Source organism: Molothrus ater, chromosome 6 (assembly GCF_012460135.2).
Source record: "Molothrus ater isolate BHLD 08-10-18 breed brown headed cowbird chromosome 6, BPBGC_Mater_1.1, whole genome shotgun sequence".
NCBI classification, from domain to species: domain Eukaryota; kingdom Metazoa; phylum Chordata; class Aves; order Passeriformes; family Icteridae; genus Molothrus; species Molothrus ater.
Window position 1 is genome coordinate 46,716,452 of NC_050483.2, and position 19,423 is coordinate 46,735,874.

Consider the following 19,423-nt stretch of genomic DNA (forward strand, 5'->3'; position numbering starts at 1 on the left):
TAAGAAAAGTAAACAATACCCATGCATACCCATTGTATGCTTTTCTCTGGTCTTAGTAGGCCTGACTTAAAGTCTGCTTTGTTATCTCATGCCCATTTGATTCTAAAAAAGCAATTTGTTTAACTTAATCTTAGCCTGGTAGAATCTTAGCCATGTCTAGTTTTCATGCTGTTTCAACTTGAAAATTATCACAATTTTCCTAGATGGTTAAAATTCCTACTTGGATGGGGTATATTTTAAGTATTAAATTTTGTTTCCTTTTCTATGCATTTGGGGGAAAAGAATGGTGTGTGCCAATACAGCTGCTTTTAAATGAGCTATGCTGAAGCTTTTACCAAAGTAGAAGAGATTCAAAAGCTTATTATTATGCATTCACTGTACTGAAGGCACAATGGCAGAGTTTCATTTAAAGTGCACTTCTGTTCTGAATGATAGCTGCTGTGCCAGCTCTTGTGGTTGCTTAATTATTTCGTCTCAGTGTTTTCTACATGTGATCTGTTCAATTTTCAAGTAACCTGGTAGCTTTTCTGGCTACTAGCAGTTCAAAATTAATCTGTGGTCTGACTTGGATCCAGTCAATTTTGCCAGTGATTTTGCCATTTGAATGTGGTTGTCACTTCTCCTGAGGGTGTACCTCGCAGGTAATAGACCATATTCTGTGTTATTTGAGGTCTGTCCCCAATACATGTAAGGAGGTAGTAATCACCCAATTATTTATTCACTGAAGAAGGGTGGGTAGAAGGAACTTGGTTGTACAGAAAAGTACTTTTGTAGTCATTTTGCAAGCAGAGGTGTTCATGGAAAAGGATCAGTGATATTTTATAAAGAAAGGTGTTATTTCCTGTCACTTCATTTTTATCTCCTCTTAAATGTAATTGTCTTTCTTATGAGCTCTGCCATGGTAGTCAGCTTTTACTTTTTGAAGGGCAGTTTTGATCCCATTGTTCATGTGGCACCCATGGAAAAATGTTGGAATGGATTAATAACGCATCCCTGTGCCAAATGAGGTCTTCAGATGTTCAGAAAGTATTTCTGCCTTGGACTAAATTCACTTAACTGATCCCTCTTGCTTGCATATTCAAGCAGCACAAGGAAGATTTTCTCCCTGCTATGAAATTCTGTAGTGTGAGGAAATCTGCCAAGGGCAGCTTCTGTGGTGGTTGTTCCTTGTATACAGCCTGCTGACAGAGTCATTTTGAGAACCAAGGAAGAGATAGTGGTCTGCTCTGATTGTCAAGCTATTCATTAGGCATAGTGCAACAATATATGTAAGAGCAGCTCCAGTGCGTACTCTGTAAAAATACTTGTTCAAGTATTTTAAAAAATATTTTAACTGGGGAGTTAATACCTAGTATGTGTAGAAGTGTCCTTTTGTGCCAAATGGAGTGGGTCATTTCAAAGGGGGTCACTAGTCCACAGTGTCTTAAAATTACGTTACACTTTTTGTAATCTTTTCAGTGACATGCTGCAACTTGTCTGCTTGATTTCAAAGCCCATTGTTACAGAAATCAGATTGTCATTTTCCTCCTGGCAGTACAGTTTATGAATAGACCTGCAGTGAAATCCCCTTGAAGATGCTATGACATGTCAAAGTAGCCTCTTCTTGGTGTTATTGTGAGGTGAATAAACTGAGTTTATAAGTGATTAGGCTGAACAATTAGCATAAATACTTTCCATCCTTTAGTTCTGGAAGAGATTTTTGAGTCTGACTGGGAGTAAAAAAAATTCTAAATAAGACCTTGTTGAGCTTGAGCTGCAGATACCAAAACCTCATAGTGTGATGCTTGATTCTCCAGCTTGTTTGCAGCTGGAAGGCTTGCCTGTGAAAAACATAAGGAATGATTCTTTCCTGAAGGGCTGAAAAGTTGCCTGATCTTTTAATAAGTGTGCTTTTTTATGTGAGTCACAGCATTGATTGTTAATCCAGTCATTATCCTTTTTCCAAAAGGCAGTGATCTTGCCAGGGACATCACTTTTTATCTGTATTTAAAAAGGACATAGCCAAACTGAGTCCAAAACCCAGCACAGCCAAAGAGCTCCCTCCTTCAAATGAAACAAGATTCTGTAGACCATAGAAACTATAGACTTTCAGGAAGCAAAAAATGAGAAAAAAGTGGAGAGGGAGTGTCAAATGTATGAAGCTCAGAACGGGAAATTGCATGTAGAGACAAATTCCATGTAGAAGACACAATTATTTACTGGTAACTGATGTCTTTAGTTAACTCATAGGACAGTGAAGAGATAGTACAATTTAAACTGTTCACATTATTCCATGGTGTTTATTTAGTCCTGAGAACCAGAATTATTCCCCCAGAGCCTGGAAATGGCATGTCATATCTGAAAAAAGCTGCACCAGTGCTGGACCCTGGCAGTGTTTGAACTGCTTTGCCAGCCTTGGCTCAGAGTAGTGTAAACAGAGTATGAGTCAGTGAGTGAAAAATGGGAGAAGGTGAAAATTTTGTTTAATACTCTGGTTTAGGAATCTGATGGGTGAAATGAAAGGGTTGGGGTCCATAGGTGGCATTTTGAAGAATATCGTCATGCTTAGTGGAAAACTGGTGTCCTAGTAAGAGAAGATGCTAGAACAGTTCAGAAATTGTGTGAATGGTCTGGAGGCCAGGGAGAAAAAAAACAAGCAAAACATGATTTCAAACCTTGGGAACCTTTGCGAGGTTGGTTTTTTGTTTTTTTTTTAGTAACACAAAGGTTAATACATGAAATACTGCTCTCGGGTATGTGGTTGCATCCTCATGTTGCAGTACTTGTGTGTTCTTGTGTCATCACTGAGTCCCCTAGATCAGGAACTTGGATTTCATCATGCCTTTTAATTTTTTGGTTGATAGTTAATTCTTATGTGTTTTTTCATTGTTTGGTATCAACTTAATGAGTCAAGATACTTTTTTTATAAAAGAGAGAAGAAACTCAATGTAAGTCTAGGATTTAATAAGCTATTAATTCTACTTTTTGTTGTAGCTAATCCAGTTTTGTATAGATATTTTCATAACTTGATACTGATGGAAAGAGAATTTTTCAAGGCTATTTCATAAATAATACCATTCTTTACAATCATATATTAAATGGATTTCATGGTTGAGAGTTGAGTCAGTTATTTGCTTCATAAGCTGCTACTTTTCCGTTGCACATATGATTGCACTTGGGAGTCCTCTTTTGGCTGAGCAATGTAAATTGAATTAATATACCAGACAGATAAAATTTGCTCATAATTCTCCTGTTTATGAGGTGAGGAGTATGGAGGAGGATGCTCAGTGTGCCTCCTGCCAGATGGTACTTTGCCTGCAAATAGAAAGCTTGATCTTTGGCATCACACAGTTTTACATGGATGCACAAATACCTCTCAAAGAAGTTGGGTGGTGTTTCAAATAGTTTCATTGCACTTCATTTGGATTATTATTATTGCTGCCTTATTGTTGCTCAGGTAATATAATCCATGAGACAAGTTTAGTAAAGAGTTATCTCTACAGAAGCATCCTTGCAGAATTTTTCAAATAAATATGTATTTCTTTGAGTAACCCATTCCTGATAACCCAACCCCAACCTGCTGCCTAGGTTAGTATGGAGGAAAAGCTGAACTGAGCGTGAGGGAAAATCCTCAAGTCATCCTGCTACAGAAAACTGGAAACAGCTGTCTAATGGGAGTGGGAGCTTAAAGCTTGATAATTCCTACTTTTTCCAGAGGGCATCTGACATGATCAGTGAACTGTTCTTTATTTCTTCTTTGGTCCTTTTAAGATTTGTGTGTTACCAGCCTTCATGGTTAAATGTGCTTCCTGAGTGTACCATTTTTCTTCACTGCCAATTTAGAGATAAGGGACTGTTAGCTTGTGGAAAAAAAAACCAAAAAACTTTAATGTGCTATGGCACATTTATGATTTTCTAATGACTATTCAAATCCATTACATCTAATTTAGGAAAGTATTATTAAAAAGGAGGACTTCCGTATGACACATTTTATATTTGAGTCAACTGGTTTCACTGTGATGGTAAGATCTTAGGGTTTGACTTTGTTTCTGGTATTAATACTACATTGCATAACTGAAGTCAATGCTTTTCTATGAGCAAAAGCTACCTGCTGTTCTTTTCTCAAGTACACAGTTACTATCACAATATTTACAGTGCACAGGTTGTGCAAGAGAATTAGCTGAGTGTGATATGTTGTTCCCTGAGACTGCCTACATGTACTGAGGTCATTGCTGTCCTCCTGAGACTATACTTCAGCACCTGGAGGAATAGGTGAAACATGACAGGGGACTGACCCTTTTGACATTCACGAAGAGAATATGGGAGCATGCTTTCAAAGTTGCTAACCATCTTTCTGTCAAAATCTTCTCAGTGCCCTGATTTTGAAGAGCAGTGTGAGCTAAAGTCACAAATGTTTTAAAAGCAAGACTAGTTCTAAGACATACTTATCCTATTCATTGCAACTCAGCTTATATAGGATCCTTGCATTCAGGGAGATGCTGTTGAAAGGAGTGATGATTTTCTGGCTCTCAATCAAATCTTGCAGCAAACTAGTTTGGAATTACAATTTAGTGCAATTTGCAGTACCATGAAGTCTGTTGCAAAAGTCCTGTCACACAAACTGTTGATATCTTGCTGCTGACACCAAGTAATGATGCATGCATTTCCTTGACAGGTACAAAGAAGTTCACTTCTGCACACAGTGATGAGTTTGTTCATTGTCACTGAGGCACAACTACATGTGTATGGACACAACACCAAGCCTGGGGAAGATGAGGATCTGGAATGTGAAAGGGAATTGCACACAAGCAGAAATATACTTTAGTGCAGAGGTGCCTAAAGCTGTTTGCAGTGCTTAAACAAATGACACAAACTTTAAATATTCAAGCTAGCTTGTGAATATGGTTATTTAAGGTGTAAAAGTGGAAGTATCTAATTCTGTATATCCTTCATCCCCTTACACATCTGTTCTGAGTGAGTCTGATGATCAGCATTCCCTGAGTGCCAGGGTGAAGGGGTAGGCATTGCAATCTGTAGCTGTAGCAGGGTCTGAAGGGACAGAGAAGCAAGATGTAGGCATGAAAAGAGGCATTGAGCTTTTGTGTACATCATGTGCCTAACCCCCTTCCTGCAAAGGCAGATCTGATTGCACGTAGCCTTCAAAAATCTACAGATCCATTTTCCCTGTCAGGAAGAACCTTAAGAGTTGTAGCAGGCTTGAATACTTAGCAGGTGTTAAGACTTGGCATGTTTGTTGTGAGTAAATCAACTGCTAATAAGGTGAAGAAATCACATGTCAAGGCAGGTTATAAAACCACAGATCCACGTGGTTGTTGAGATGGTTGTCAGGCTTAGGGGATTCTGAAACTTCACTTGGTTGGCAGCCTGCCTGGCAGGGTATGGGTAGGGCATGTGGGAACAATGCTCTCAGGGTACCCGGAATTAATCTGCTAACAGCCTACGTCAGGGCAGGTGTCACAGGCACGCCGGGGTTGCCCCAGCTGCTCCGTGCCAGCTCTTCTCTCCGGAGCCAAGCAGGCAGCTTAGGCTCTGCAGCTGCTCTTGTATTCTGTTCTCAGGCATGCTCTTTGCATGCCTTGTATAGCTCTTTAGCCACAGACAGCTCAGCCAGAGCTTTTTATCAAAGGTGAATCATGCTTTCTGTCATGCCATAAGCGGGGATTTTTTTATGTCTGTGACTCAGAGAAGAGGGCGGTGGCATCCCCTCCAAGTTGTAACTGGAGAAGGTGCTTTTGTTTCCCCACTCACTTAATGATTAGAGAGGGAACAGATTGATGGCAATTTCAGTGTAGAACTTGGCTTTCTTGGTGCCCTCCCTTCCCCCTGAGATCTGTGCTGGATAAGATGAGCTGCAGGACCCAAGAGTTTGCAACAGTACCAGCAGGATAAATATTTCTGTATTTCTATCTGGTTTTAAGATGATGGGTGTATGTTCTCCTCTTTTTTTGGCAAAGGTTAGCCCCATTAAATGTACTGCTCTTCATTTAATCTCCTTCTCCCATCTGTTCTGTCTCTTTTCAGTAGAAACCAAGGAGATGTAGCTCCCACTCAGGCAGACAGATAACTCCATCTCCCATACAAGAGAAAACATCTCTGTGTGAAGCAGAGCAGTGCCTTGCTGTGCACATGTATCAGATGTACCACAAGGGCAGACTGCTCTCTCAAGCTCTGATAATGTCATATTCCCTCTGTCAGCTTATACAGATGAGGGAATGCCACTGCCCCCCTCAGCTAAGTGTTGTTGAATTCCCAGGCCTAAAATAGGACCCAGGGGAATCCAAACAGCCTTTTCCTGAGAAACCAGGTTATCACAGCAGTAGGTAAGAAAAACAAATAGTTCAAGATACTAAAGCCATAATACAGCTAGTAAATAAAGAACAGTGCATGTAGCTAAGGTATACAGAATTTGTAGATAATTGTTAGACCAAACCTGTGATTATTTGGATAATAAAGCCATAAAGACAGCAAATGTTTATACAGTAAAACTCCATACTGTACCTTGGAATTCACTGGTAGGTGGCCATTTCATTAAGAAAGAAATCTTGTCTACCAAGCTCCAGAGCTTTGTTTAATTTCCCTGACTTTTATGGAAGATTTTGAATTGTCTCATTGTGAGAAAAAAACGCACACCATGAGTTCTTTGTAGAGAGGAGCATTATCTTTGAGAAAAGCGGTCTTCATGTTAGTTCATGTAGTATTACCTCGTGAGAAAAGCAGGTGTTCATTACAAGTAGCTATTTATTACTAATGCTGTTATCACCAGAATATACTGTTATCACTGTCTATGAAGCAAGGCAGTTTGCAGTGAAGCTGCTTTGCTTTTGTTTTGTGATTAGATGCCTACACTAGTTTTTATTTTCTGGCTCTTACCTTTGATGTCCTCAGAACTTCTGTTTTACTATTTGGTATTAACTTCACAGAAGTAAAGTCACCTTAGAAAGATTAGAAAAATGGTGATTTTTATTCGTGCTTCTTAAAACTTCAGTTTATACTACCTTAACCGTTTTTAACATTGTACTGTGAAATATTATACAGTCAAGTGAATGAGATGGCCAGGTAGGTAATAGCTTCCCAGATGACACATCCAGTTTGCCAAGATAGGGAGCAGGGGTATATTCCTTCTGCCATGTGGTGGCAGTAAGGGGATGATGGCACTTCTGGCACAAACCCCTGTGATGGGAGCTGCACACCTTTGCATCCAAATGTGTGAAAAGATTTGCCTCATGTGCAGAGTCCTGTTCTCATTGCTAGAGACCCAGGCCAGGGCTCTGTTCTTTGCTCTCCTATGTGTGTTCTCACAGCCACAGCTTGAATGGAGGAGACAGAGGGCAAAATGGGGGTTGCAGCGTGAATGGTGTGTGTGTCCTGAATTACACCTATGGGGGCATGGTATTTCAACCAGTGATGTAAGAACAACCATATTGTGCAAGCAGCTGTAGATCTGGGTCTTTTCTCCCACTTCCCTTCCAGTAAAGAAGTTTCCTTAATGCATTTTTAGTTACTAATCACTTCAGATAATAGTAGTTTTTAATAGGCAGAATTTATTAAAAAATACATCCCTTGTGTGCTAACTAATTTTTACCATATATTATTTCATGTGGTAAGGAGTAACTTCTCTGAAAAATTTTGCTTTTGTCAGCTAATGTAACTGACAATAAGTTCTTAAAGTTGATGGTATTTCAGTATTATTCTAGAAAGGTATTCCCCTCTCATGGAGGGAATGGTATTTTATTTTACTAGATATTACTATATATAGCAGTGTATTACTACAAGGAACCTGTTTGGCTGTTACATGCGTATGTGCTTCTGTTGGCATCTTAAAATGTTTATAAAACATACAAAATAGATTAAAGCATTGCAGATTGCTGCATCTTGACCAGTAGTTTGTGAATTATCCTGTACTGTGTTCCTGTAAGAGTGTCAACTGTGATTACACAGTGTCTCAAAACTACAGAGCACTAAAGAGATTCTGAAATGGCAAGCTGTAATATAATACATCAGAAGAGGCACTTATGTCTGGTCATATGTTTCTGCAGATGCTTCCCTGTTTTTCATTCTTCCATTTCTACATGCTGTGTACATTGGTTTTAAAAAAAGTATGTTTTTCTTTCAGCCATTAATGAGTTTCCTGAAGATATATTTACAAATAAAGAACGTCAGCAAGGAGGAATTCTGCTTCATATCATTGCTGTAAGTTTTTCTCTACCATGCTTCATTCTTGTTTTCCTTTTATGTCACTTATTCTATTTTATTTTTTAATAACATGTTAATCATCATAGTGACCTTACTATGTAGGGTTCTGTATATATCAACAAGTTTTTAATATTTTGATTTCAGTATTTCTAATGCATCTATATGAGTACAGTTTCTTAAAAGGTAACACCTTTGGGACATGGTATAGTGGTGGACTTGGTATTGTTGGATTACCAGTTGTACTTGATGATCTTAAGGGTCTTTTCCAACCTAAATGATTCGATGACTCCATGATTTAAGAAAAGTATGCAAGTCTGAGTTTGCAGTACCTATACATTCATCCTCTTGGAGATTAAAATCCTGGCAGAATGGATCACATGACTTGGATTTCATGTTATATAGACAGAGTTTGGGATTCCTTCATTATTGACATCAAGCATGATGTGGAAGTTTCTTGAATCACTTTTCTTTTGTGCCTCTATGCAATAGATGCAATTATAATTAAAGAAACCCTAAAGCAACCCTGAAGAAATATAGAAAATATCATGTGGAATTTTATTTTCTATTGTATTAAAAAACAAAGCAAGTGAGGTCTGCAGGCTCCAGTTTTTCATTCCCAGCTCAGGGAAAGTAAAGGATCAAGCCCACTGCATGGGTACCACACATAAAGCTGCATAGGACAGTGGGAGAATCACACCTACGCAGGGAACCAGGATCATTTCTAAGTGGTTTGGTGCAGTGATCTATGGCCAGAGTCCACTTATTTCTAGGTGTAAATATTTCCTGAATATTGTTCATCAGCCTGATTTTACTTTCTACATAATTACTTGGTCTGATAATTAGTTAAAAATATAGAAGACTTCATAACCTTGTAGCTTTACCTGTTACTTTTCATGATATGAAATGTGTTGTGGCATCCTGTTCTGTTCAAGTGTGGTATCTTTCATATTTTAGGGTCTGACATATGTTCCAAATGAGATCTTATATTCAAAAATCTGGTTTTATGTCATAAATTTATCAACAGGAAGATTTTTATTTGGAATGAAATAAAAAGTGAAGCTATACTTTTGCTAGTTTGAATAAAGGTAGCATTACCTTTTTTCCTCATTTCATATACAGGAAAAATCTAACGTATTCCTTGAATGTATTTTCTTTTCAGGCTCTTTATATGTTTTACGCTTTGGCCATAGTATGTGATGACTTCTTTGTTCCATCCTTAGAGAAAATTTGTGAGGTATGTTAATGATAATTATCACTCTTTTAGAAATTTATTCAGAGAATATTATTTAAAGATATTTCCCATCAAAAAAATGAACCAGTGTTCTGTGCATGCTTGTTTCTCTGGCCACACTCAAGCAGAAAAAAATCAAAGATTTAATGTGATCAGATGGCAAAACCCACTCTTAAATACCTGAGGCGTGTAACTAGAAGAGGTATGGGTTATGGACGGGTTGGATTTATTATTGTACCCTTTTTTTAAAAAGTAACTTGAGGAAAGATATCATAGATAGAAAAATTAATGTGGTGGCTATGCAAATCTTATTGCACATCTACCAGCATGTCAGCAAGGAGAAAGGAAGTATATGTGGTCCTGGCATAAAGTGGAAAAAAGAGAAAATCTGTGAGAAAAGTGTGTACCTTGGATATGGACTCGGAATAAAAATCTTGTATGCAAAAAAAAAAGTAACATAATGGCTTTACCTAATTTTGAGAGGACTTTACAAAATTACATTTAGGATTCTAATTGAGTTGATTGTGACAGGGTATGTATATGTTGTGTTGAGTATGATTTTGGTGAACAAAATAAATACATAATACAAATATAGATTTTAAATCCTTTTTAAACACAAAATTAATATCTCCACCTTTGCTTTTAAACAAAACTAAGAGTGACCATTTTCTGAAATAACTCCTGGGATTTTTTTGTAGCTAGTTTAAAAGTCTCTTTTCCTGTTACTAAATGTACTAAATACCTGCCGGTTTTACTCAGAGTTATAAGCTTACACTCATCAGTAGAAGAACAAATAGAATAATAAGGGAATACTAAAATACTCAATTGGGATCTTTTCTTTCCCTTTCCAGGTGTTCAGTATTCAGCATGCACCTTAGACACCATATTTAAGTTATACTAGTTGGTAGTACCAATTACTGGCTACTGATCCTTCATAAAATCTTTACATTTTGTCTCACATTCTTCTGAACATCTGAACAGCTACCAAGAGTTCAGATAGCACACTTAGGTTTGAGCTCCTGCAGCAATATGACTGGTAATAGATCATATTTGTGTTTGTTTTGTCAAGATGTGTCCTATGTGTAGGATGCCATTGTTATCAGCTTAAGATGTTTTCAGGCAAACTGCTTGAAAAATACAGGATTTTTTTTACTTCTCCTTTTGTCCCTAGTTACTTTTCTATCCTTGAAAGAAAAATAGTGTACTAAACATGATCCTAGAGACTCTCAAAAAGGAAAAAAACTCCTTCATAAAAACGTGCTTATAGTTCAAGGGAAAGATCTTCAGACTGCTAAATTGATGCAGCCCACTTGTGGACCTGCACGTGTTTTTGCTGGTCTGAGAACTCTAAGTTACCTATATCCTATTAAAGCTTTAGAGACACCATCATAAAAATAGATCTCTCTACCATGCCCAGCTCTCTCTGTGTCTAACTGCACTAATTTTATCTGTGTCAGCAGAGGACTCACTTTTGATTAACACAGTTGAAAAGTGAAGCCAGAATCCAGCCTGCTGTTTGTAGGATTTATTCACAAAGGTTGTATTTTTCTGTTACCAATTTTCATTTTTGAATTTTAGAAGCCCTAAGAGTTGGGGAATTGAATGACTGTGTTTAGAGTTACAGAAGTAAATTAATGAAAACAATTTGAGATGTTTACAATCCTTTTGAATCTGCAGAGATACATTTCTTTAATCAGCTCCATGTAAGCCACAATTGACTATTCATTTACATATGTAACTGTAGAACTCCACGATGTAAATACAGTAGCAGTGCTGAAATTACCAATTGTTTTCTTCTAGAAACTACATTTGAGTGAAGATGTTGCTGGAGCCACATTCATGGCAGCAGGGAGCTCCACCCCAGAACTGTTTGCATCTGTTATAGGTATGGAGCCCACACACAAGCTTTTTTGAGATCTGCTGTTAAAAAATCAGCAGCAGATTAGGCACAGGTGCCCATTCTTCTGACAATTTATAATCAGCAATTGCAGCTGTCAGCTAGTCTGTGGTTCATGGTACCATTAACTACTCAAAATATCTCATGAAACTGTGAGTCTTCTCTCAAAACACAGAGAGGAATGTCTGGTTCTGAGCACAGCATGCAAAAGAAAAGATTTATTGAAGTCCCTTGAGAAGTAACTTGATATATTTGGAAATAGATTAAGAGCAGCCCTGAGGAGAAAGACTTGGGGGTGTTGGATGATGAGCTCATCATGATCTGTCACTGTGCAGCCAGTGTGCACTTGCAGCCCAGAAAATCAGCTGTATCCTGGGCTGCACCAGCAGCAGTGTGGCCAGCAGGCTGAGGGATGTGGCACAGCTAAAAACTAAGCTGTGAAACAGAACTTACTGTTGAACTAACTAGTTAAGAAATCATTTACTAAAAGTATATATGTAAAGGTTCTAAGCCACAGCTAGCTGGACTAAAAGACCAAATTATTACACAGAGAAGTGAGCCTTAATTATGAAACACATTTTGGGTAATCTTTGAAACAGTCTCTACTTCACAAGTAGTATGTGTTCTGAGCAACCTAAAATTAAATGACAGAGGGTAGTTATGTATGTTTTACTCCCTCTGCAGGTGTATTTATCACTCATGGAGATGTAGGAGTTGGGACCATTGTTGGATCAGCAGTTTTCAACATCCTCTGCATTGTTGGTGTCTGTGGACTGTTTGCAGGACAGGTTAGTAAGATATTGGTCTTTACATAGTTCAGTTGCTTACAATTTAGAGGTTTCCATGAGCGTATGTTAAAAAAAGGATGAAATCATAGACAAAAATGGGATTGTGAAAAACCTCAAAGATTGGAAAGAATATACAGATGCTTTACATATAGTGAATGTTTCCAAAAAGTTCAGCTGTAGTGTCAGCAATCTGAATATATAGCATACAGAGGAAACTGGTTCCTCCTAATGCAATACTGTGTTTACAATCAACTGATCATTGGCATCTGCTGATCCTTCCTGGTACTGATGACAGTCAAAGAATCTGGGACACAAGCATGAGATTTGCTCCATTTACTCAATAGATGGTTACATTGTTTATCATATTTTTTCAGGTAGTAAGTCCAATATATCCACAAATGAAAGGAACGAGGAACAATTGATTTGCTGCAGTACAATGAATTTTACTTTACCATTGAAATTAGGACCAAATCAAGTATCATTAGTAAGAAATGCATTTCAATAATGGAAGTTTCTATATTACTTTCATTACTGATGCCTATTATAGATCCATTGTCTAACAGACTGGTGGATGGTAATGGTAGCATAAAACTGCATTTTTCAGAATTGTTGCTAGTAATAATATTCTGCTCACACACCTAAGTTATTTTAGGATAGGGACCTTTTTTGTTTGTTTGTTTTTGAAATCCCATATTTTTGTTGGCTGAATGTGTGGTGTTTTTCAGGTGGTTTGTCTCACCCAGTGGGCTGTGTTCCGGGATTCTGTGTACTACACAATATCTGTGATTGTACTTATTGTGGTAAGTAGCTCTCTTATCAGTTACTGTGTTTCATTGCTTGAATTTTTAGTGGACCAGCCTGCTCACTATACACAGTGGCAAATAATTATTTTCCTAGCTAGTTCTATGGTATCTGGAAGTGAGAGCTGAGCTCCACAATGTTGTATAAACATGAAAATTTCATAGAGCCCCATGGAATACATGCCCACTGTATTAATCAGTGTCCATTCATTTTGTACCTTGGGTTCTGCAGGCTAGTAGGATACTGTTATGCAGTGCAGATAGCACTCTCCTCAGACCTAGTAGACTGCTTGTTGTGGAGGTGAAAAATTTTGAGCTATTTTAAATAGAGAAGGTGGCTGTTTCTTGCTTCTACACAGTAATTTTATTTCTGATTCTGGCTAAGTTTTTCCATGTAGAGCACAGGTGAGATACCACTTTGTTCATCTACAGCAGTGTAGTAGTTTCTGGATGTGCACATTTAATATGTCTGGTGGCAAGGCAGGGAAGAATGCACTTAATCTGTATTTTGTAATACAAGCAGATCACTAGCTGTGTATTCAGTAACAGCAGTTACACTAGATGGAGTAAAATTTGTATAACCACTTGACCCAAGAGGAGAAGTAAAATGCCTGCCTGTTCTGCTAAAACTAGTCTAGCTGTTAGAAGGACTCAAGAGTTAAGTTTTTTTGGAATAAGTGACTTTGCTGTCATTTGCACAACATAGCATGTAGGTACATGAGTGCGTATCTGTCTTTCACATGCTGGCACCATTTCCTTTGATATTTCTTAAAACAGCCACTGACAGGGGTCCAGGCGCTGTTCACAAGGTTTTATGTTTTGTGAGGGTCACAATCCATACAGTGGAAGTTCTGGTTAAAAAGGGTCAAACTTGAGTAGTTCTGTCTAGATATGGCTGATACTTGCTGAAGAAATTTGACAGTTTTGAGATAGATCAGAGAAATGGTCAATTTATGTGTTTCTTTTTTTTCCCTCTTCTAGTTCATATATGATGAGAAGATAGAATGGTAAGTTGTATAAATTATTCCATGCAGTCCTGTATTTGCCATGAGTAAGTAGAGTTGTAGTGTAATTGACTTTTATTCTACACACTGAGAGCATGAGCTGGATTGAACACTCAGGAAATCCTATGTGTTTTGTTTGGGCTTAGTTTTTATGATGGTCACGGAAAACTGAAAGAAAATGTAAGAACCAAGAAATGTTAAGGAAAGTACATGGACTCTGTGTAAGGCCCCAGGATTCCCATGTGCAGGGAGGGTAGCCAAAACTCTTCTGCTCTGATTCTGACTGCTAACATTTGTGGGGATGCCAGGTGTTCCAATGAACACTCCAAAGTGAATCCTAGTGGAAGATCATAGGCACCTTCTCACAGTGCTCTCAGAGTGTCTGGCCTGTGCTTCAGCACTGAATTGCAAAAGGCCTTGGTGTTATGATGCTCAGAGAGTAGCTGTGGTTTCAGTCTGCATAGCACATTTCTGAAATACATGCATTGCAGTTTATTTGCATGTTTATTGAAACTTGAGAGTCTGCTTCCCCTCTCATTCTGCTGAGACGCCATCTAGTCTTAATGATGTGAGTCCTGTGTGCACAAATGTGACTTGTACCAGATGTTTAAGGCACACTCCTACATAAAACTTGTAAAGCATACAGCTGTTGGAATGGCCTTCTAACACTGCTTTCTGTCTTTTTGAGGTGGGAAAGCCTTGTACTCATCATTATGTATTCATTCTACATACTTATCATGAAGTAAGTACTTCTCCTTACTGTACCCTTTAGATATTAACTGACCATCATTCTTTTGGTCTTGTTTTGTCCTTGGCCTTCCTGCCTGAGGGAAATACAGCCAGTCATGTTTCTGTGTTAGATCTGTTGCGTTTTATGCTTAATGAATTTAATTCTAGGTTTGTGCTTAATCAGCAGCAAATACTTTGATGCATCCTTTTCATAGTGCACAGAAGTAAAGTGGCTTTCAGAAAAAGTTGAGAAAAATGTCACTTATGCAAAGGTATATGAAAAGTTTGCAGGGTGCTCTGGATTGTAAACAGAGATCATGTCAGCTCTTAGACATTTTTTGTGCTCCTTGGAGAACAAGGTCAAGGAACATTAGATAGAGTGCTAAGCATATATTTGTCTTCAGACTATCTCATACCAGGTTGTTTACTGACATCATCTACCTCTGACAGGAGAGTCAGAGGTCTCACTGTTACTGCAGGTATCTGTGAGTCCACCCTTCTATTGCAAGTTGCTTAGACTTAGATCCCTTGGTGCTCTCCCCTCACAAATCACCCTGTTGGAACTCCCTTTTCTCCTACATCAAGTCTTAGCAGAGTCATTGACAGCCCTCTTAGGTCCCACCCTAGTGCTAAAATGGATGTATTCTGTCTTTAGAAGGGTATGGTCAGCAGTCCCAGAAATGCTCAAGAACCTTCCCACAGGGTTCACAGTACTGAAAGAAGCAGTGAGGTGAATTGTGAGCTGATGCAGGAGGAAGGAAGCTGCTGTATAGTGAATGTCCTGGCTCCAAAATCAACAGCTCCAGTGTTGTGCCTTCACTGAATCTGTTCTAGTGCCTTTCTGCAGTTTGCTGTATCTCTTGAGAGATAGGTGCAGTCCTTGCTTTCCTATCAGCTTGCCACTGAGTTGGACAGTCCTTTCTCTTCACTTCCTATTAATTGTCAGAGAACATGCATCTAGGCTTTACAGCTTGCCTGCATAAGTTGTTCTCAGATGGTTTTAAAGTTTGCTGAGAAAATGCAAAAATCCAGCCTTTTAGTGACCTTTTCTTTGCACTTTCAGGTACAACATGAGGATGCAAAGCTTCTTCACCCTTAAAAGCAAGAATGTTGGAAATGGTGACACAGTCAACAATGAGCTGGAAGATGGTAATAAATGTTATGCCTCTAGTTGTGATGACCCATCCATTCCATTACTATGGAAAGGTAAGGCTGAGCAGACAGGACTTGGAAAAAGAGTAGTTCACAGGATATCCTTTTTATTTCTTTTATGCGGATCAAAACAGTGTCACCTCTCAATTGTAAGCAGGGTTAACTGGATAATTCAGCAGTCTCATTGCACATTAAGAAAAATTTTTTTTTCCATATTCTGAAAACAAGCTGCTTTGCACATTGGCAATTTTGCTCCATTTTATCTCTTGTTCAGTGATGAGCTACAACATTGTGAAAGAAATACATTTTTTTTTTACCAAGAAGAAAGCAATTTTCACTTCAAAAATTAGTTTGGAATGAGAAGTTGAGATGTGGATGTTGAAGGAAAGGACATGAGCAGTGGGCAAGAGACATGTTGAGCTCAGATCCTCAGAAGACTGGTTTTCACATGCCTAAATAGTCTGTATACATTACCAGACACATATGTAAAATTGAAAAATGCAGGTTTTTTGCTATTTGTGTCCTTGTCATAAAGGAAAGATGATATACAGCTTGTGGTACTGAAAGTAAGCAAAAATACCTGGGTATTTTTGGCTTGTTTTCTAAGCCTGTTTTTATCTTTGTCTTATCTCTCTTTTCTTCCATTCTCTCTTTTCTCTGTAGAGCAAAATCATTCCACTTTCAAAGCACAAACCATGTAACTTAGTGAGCACTTGGGCTGCTCTTAACAAGTGAGGTCTCCTCACTTTATTCTTTGCACACATCTCCCATCCTGGGGAGGCTGAGCTCATCAGCAATGTTGGTAGCATTGGAAAGATCCCCACAAACAATACCAAACAGGAATTTAGAGAATCCCACTCTTTTCTGCTCTGGGATTTCTTTATTTACCAATAACTAAGGTAGTTATTGGTAGGTATACCTACCATAAGGTAGATAGAGGTTTATTCAGTGACAGCACACTTCTGCTCTAGTCCTAGATAAGATGTTTAGACAATAATAACTTAAAATTATTTCTCATAAGACATGGTGGTGCCTTTGAAATACTTTAATCTCATTTTATAATGAACTTTTGGGAGCATTGGCTCTGATATAATGAGGTCTGTCACTTGCATGTGGATTTGTGTCCATGCAAGGTTCCATGCAATCATCTGAATACAGATGCTTGCTGTATTCAAGTGGTGACATGGGAAAAGAGTAATCCAGTTAAACACCACAGATAGTAGTGGTTTATACTTTTGAGGATGTCATCTCCCAGCAGGCTCTCCTCTCTAGCCCTTGTGGAAAAGAGACAATAGCACAGACTACTTGCCTGTGTGTCTCTTTCCTTTTCAGGGAAATATGTAGATTATTGAATGCTTGTGAAGAATGTGCAGGAAAAAAAGCAAGAAGGCTCCAGTACCAGCTGTGCACATCAGATTTCTTTTCTGATTTTGTCTCAAAGAGGCACTGATACTGCAGTTTCAGTCACATTCCCTTTGCCTTCTCCAGCACCCATTACACAAATACATGCTGCATTGGAGGCACAATTGTTCAAAGAGCCAGTGTGTAGATACTGTCACAGGCAAACATGCCTGAGAAAGTACAAAAAGAAGATATTAAGGATTTGGAGTGAGCAGTGGGAGGGGAGGATGGCAGTGTTAGCCTAACTGCTTTATGTGTCAAGACGCTGTCCTAGAAAACTGTCACATGGCTGCCTCTAGCTTCTCCCCTCCTGTTCTCTCAAAATGTGCCATGACCCATCAGTGACTCCCTCTTAGTTGACACATGCTGGCTTCACGAGCTGAGCTGCATTTTCCCCAGCAGCAGCTTCCAGATAGGAGCACTGCTAATAGCAAGGAGAGAACTGGGGCTGGCCTCTGCCTTGCACTGCTTAACAGTTTGAGGATCCACCAAAAAACCTCCCTTGGCTTCACCAAGGTGTAGGTTTGACCTTAATCTGATTTTCCACAGGAGAAAGGCCTGATTACTTCCCCTGGAGGAGCAGTTGCTTTGGGTGAGGAACTTTTTTTTAGCAAGGATGGTCTGTTGCTCGGGGTGCAGGTGAAAGATGTAACCCTGTAAAGCTCTTTAATGCTTGTAAGTTTCATTACTTTCAAGAGCTTTCTGTGGTACAATATAAAACCTTTCATCACTCAAGTTTCAAAAAGAAAAGGGAGGGATTTTCACCATAAGAAAAATTTAATTTCAAGGGTGAGTTCTGCACACACAGGTGAAGACAAACTAGATGTACTTTGTGAACGCTGCTCCAGTTTTCAAAGTTCAAATGTGTATTACCATTGACTTTTATTGTGTTGACCCAAATTTCCACCAGGTGGCATGGTTTGACCCCTGCCTGAAACCAGAAATTTGGACAAAAGCAGGTTTCTGAGGGACTGGCTTTCAGAGCTAAAGTCATCAAGAAGCTTTCTGTTGATTTTGACAGAGCTGTTGGTGCTGAACCTTTGGTGGTGAGCAGTAAGTTTGTTGGAAAGAAAAGCTGTTCTCAGTAGAGTTTTTTCTTAAGGATTATCACAAAGGAGAAGTACAAAAGGCTTTTCTTCTCACATTTCTTAAAACAACTTTTGGTGGAGTCCATACTATAGGGGCTAAGGTATGTTGTTTTTTACAGGCATAGGGAGTCAAACTGAAAATAATGAACATAAGAGCAATGTGCCACGGCAAGTCAGAATAGCTGCAGTACTTAAATATATATTTCGTATGAGACATTCTACAGTAGCACTGAGTTTTTAATTATGATACTTTTATCAAAGCTTAGTGTTTGCTCACTGTCTTCATAGGGCTCTAAGAAACTGTTTGAGTAACTTCAGTGCTCCCATGTTTTTAATGTCACTGTAAGATGAAGCATTTTGGTTAATTCTCTGGAGGAACTCACTTGGGAACAGTTAATCTGATGAGACTGTTAATATCAGGCCTTTCTGTCTTTACCAGCATTGCTGTCAAACATTCATTTTTCTTTAGCTAAAGCAAATGTTAAGTTTATGTGGTTGAGTCCTGTTCTGTAAGGACTGATTGCTAGGAAACCTGTCTGGCTGAGTGTTCCTTCACAGAAAAGCTGCTACACTCCAAGAGTCACTGGAGTGGATGTGCTCCTTATTTGCATCATCAGCCACAGCATTCAGCAAGGTTAATTTGGTGTAGATGTTGGGATAGAGGAGAATAATTGCTCCTTTACATTTAGCAAATGTAAAATTGCTACTAGTTTTATTCTGTATGAGAGATGTTAAGCTGCAAGACAGACTCCAGAGTGGATTCTTTGAGTAGGACACATTTCTTTGTGAAACCAGAGATCTTATATTTATGACACTTCAGGTGATCCCAGTGTACTCACTGAAGCCATTTTAGTGAAACAAGAGGGTGAAAGTTACAGATATTTATTGGTGATTTACAGGCTTGCTGGTTTTTCTTGTTGAATAATTATGGAGAAAGTATTCCTTCAATTGCAACTATGCTAGAAGATGCTTAAGACAGCAAAGCCTTTTTTTGCATGATGTGACTTAGATGCATGCATGGATCCAGTCTTCCTGGAAAACAAAAATATTTCAACACTGTAACAATGCAAAAGAGTAACAATATAGGCTTCTGTGTGTTTAGAACAGGTCCGTTTAATTCCATTGTTTGAGTTTGAATGT

General features: G+C 38.6%; 1 protein-coding gene across 1 annotated transcript in view; it reads left to right on the forward strand.

Moving 5' to 3' along the window:
- The window catches only part of LOC118687349 (ras and Rab interactor 3-like), a 153,121-nt gene that overhangs the window by 41,213 nt on the left and 92,485 nt on the right, over window positions 1-19,423 (forward strand). Inside the window, 8 exon segments of the mRNA XM_036384275.2 lie at window positions 8,114-8,190; window positions 9,353-9,427; window positions 11,225-11,309; window positions 12,006-12,109; window positions 12,835-12,909; window positions 13,891-13,916; window positions 14,602-14,655; window positions 15,706-15,791. Of these exon segments, the coding sequence (XP_036240168.1) occupies window positions 8,114-8,190; window positions 9,353-9,427; window positions 11,225-11,309; window positions 12,006-12,109; window positions 12,835-12,909; window positions 13,891-13,916; window positions 14,602-14,655; window positions 15,706-15,791 (582 nt within the window).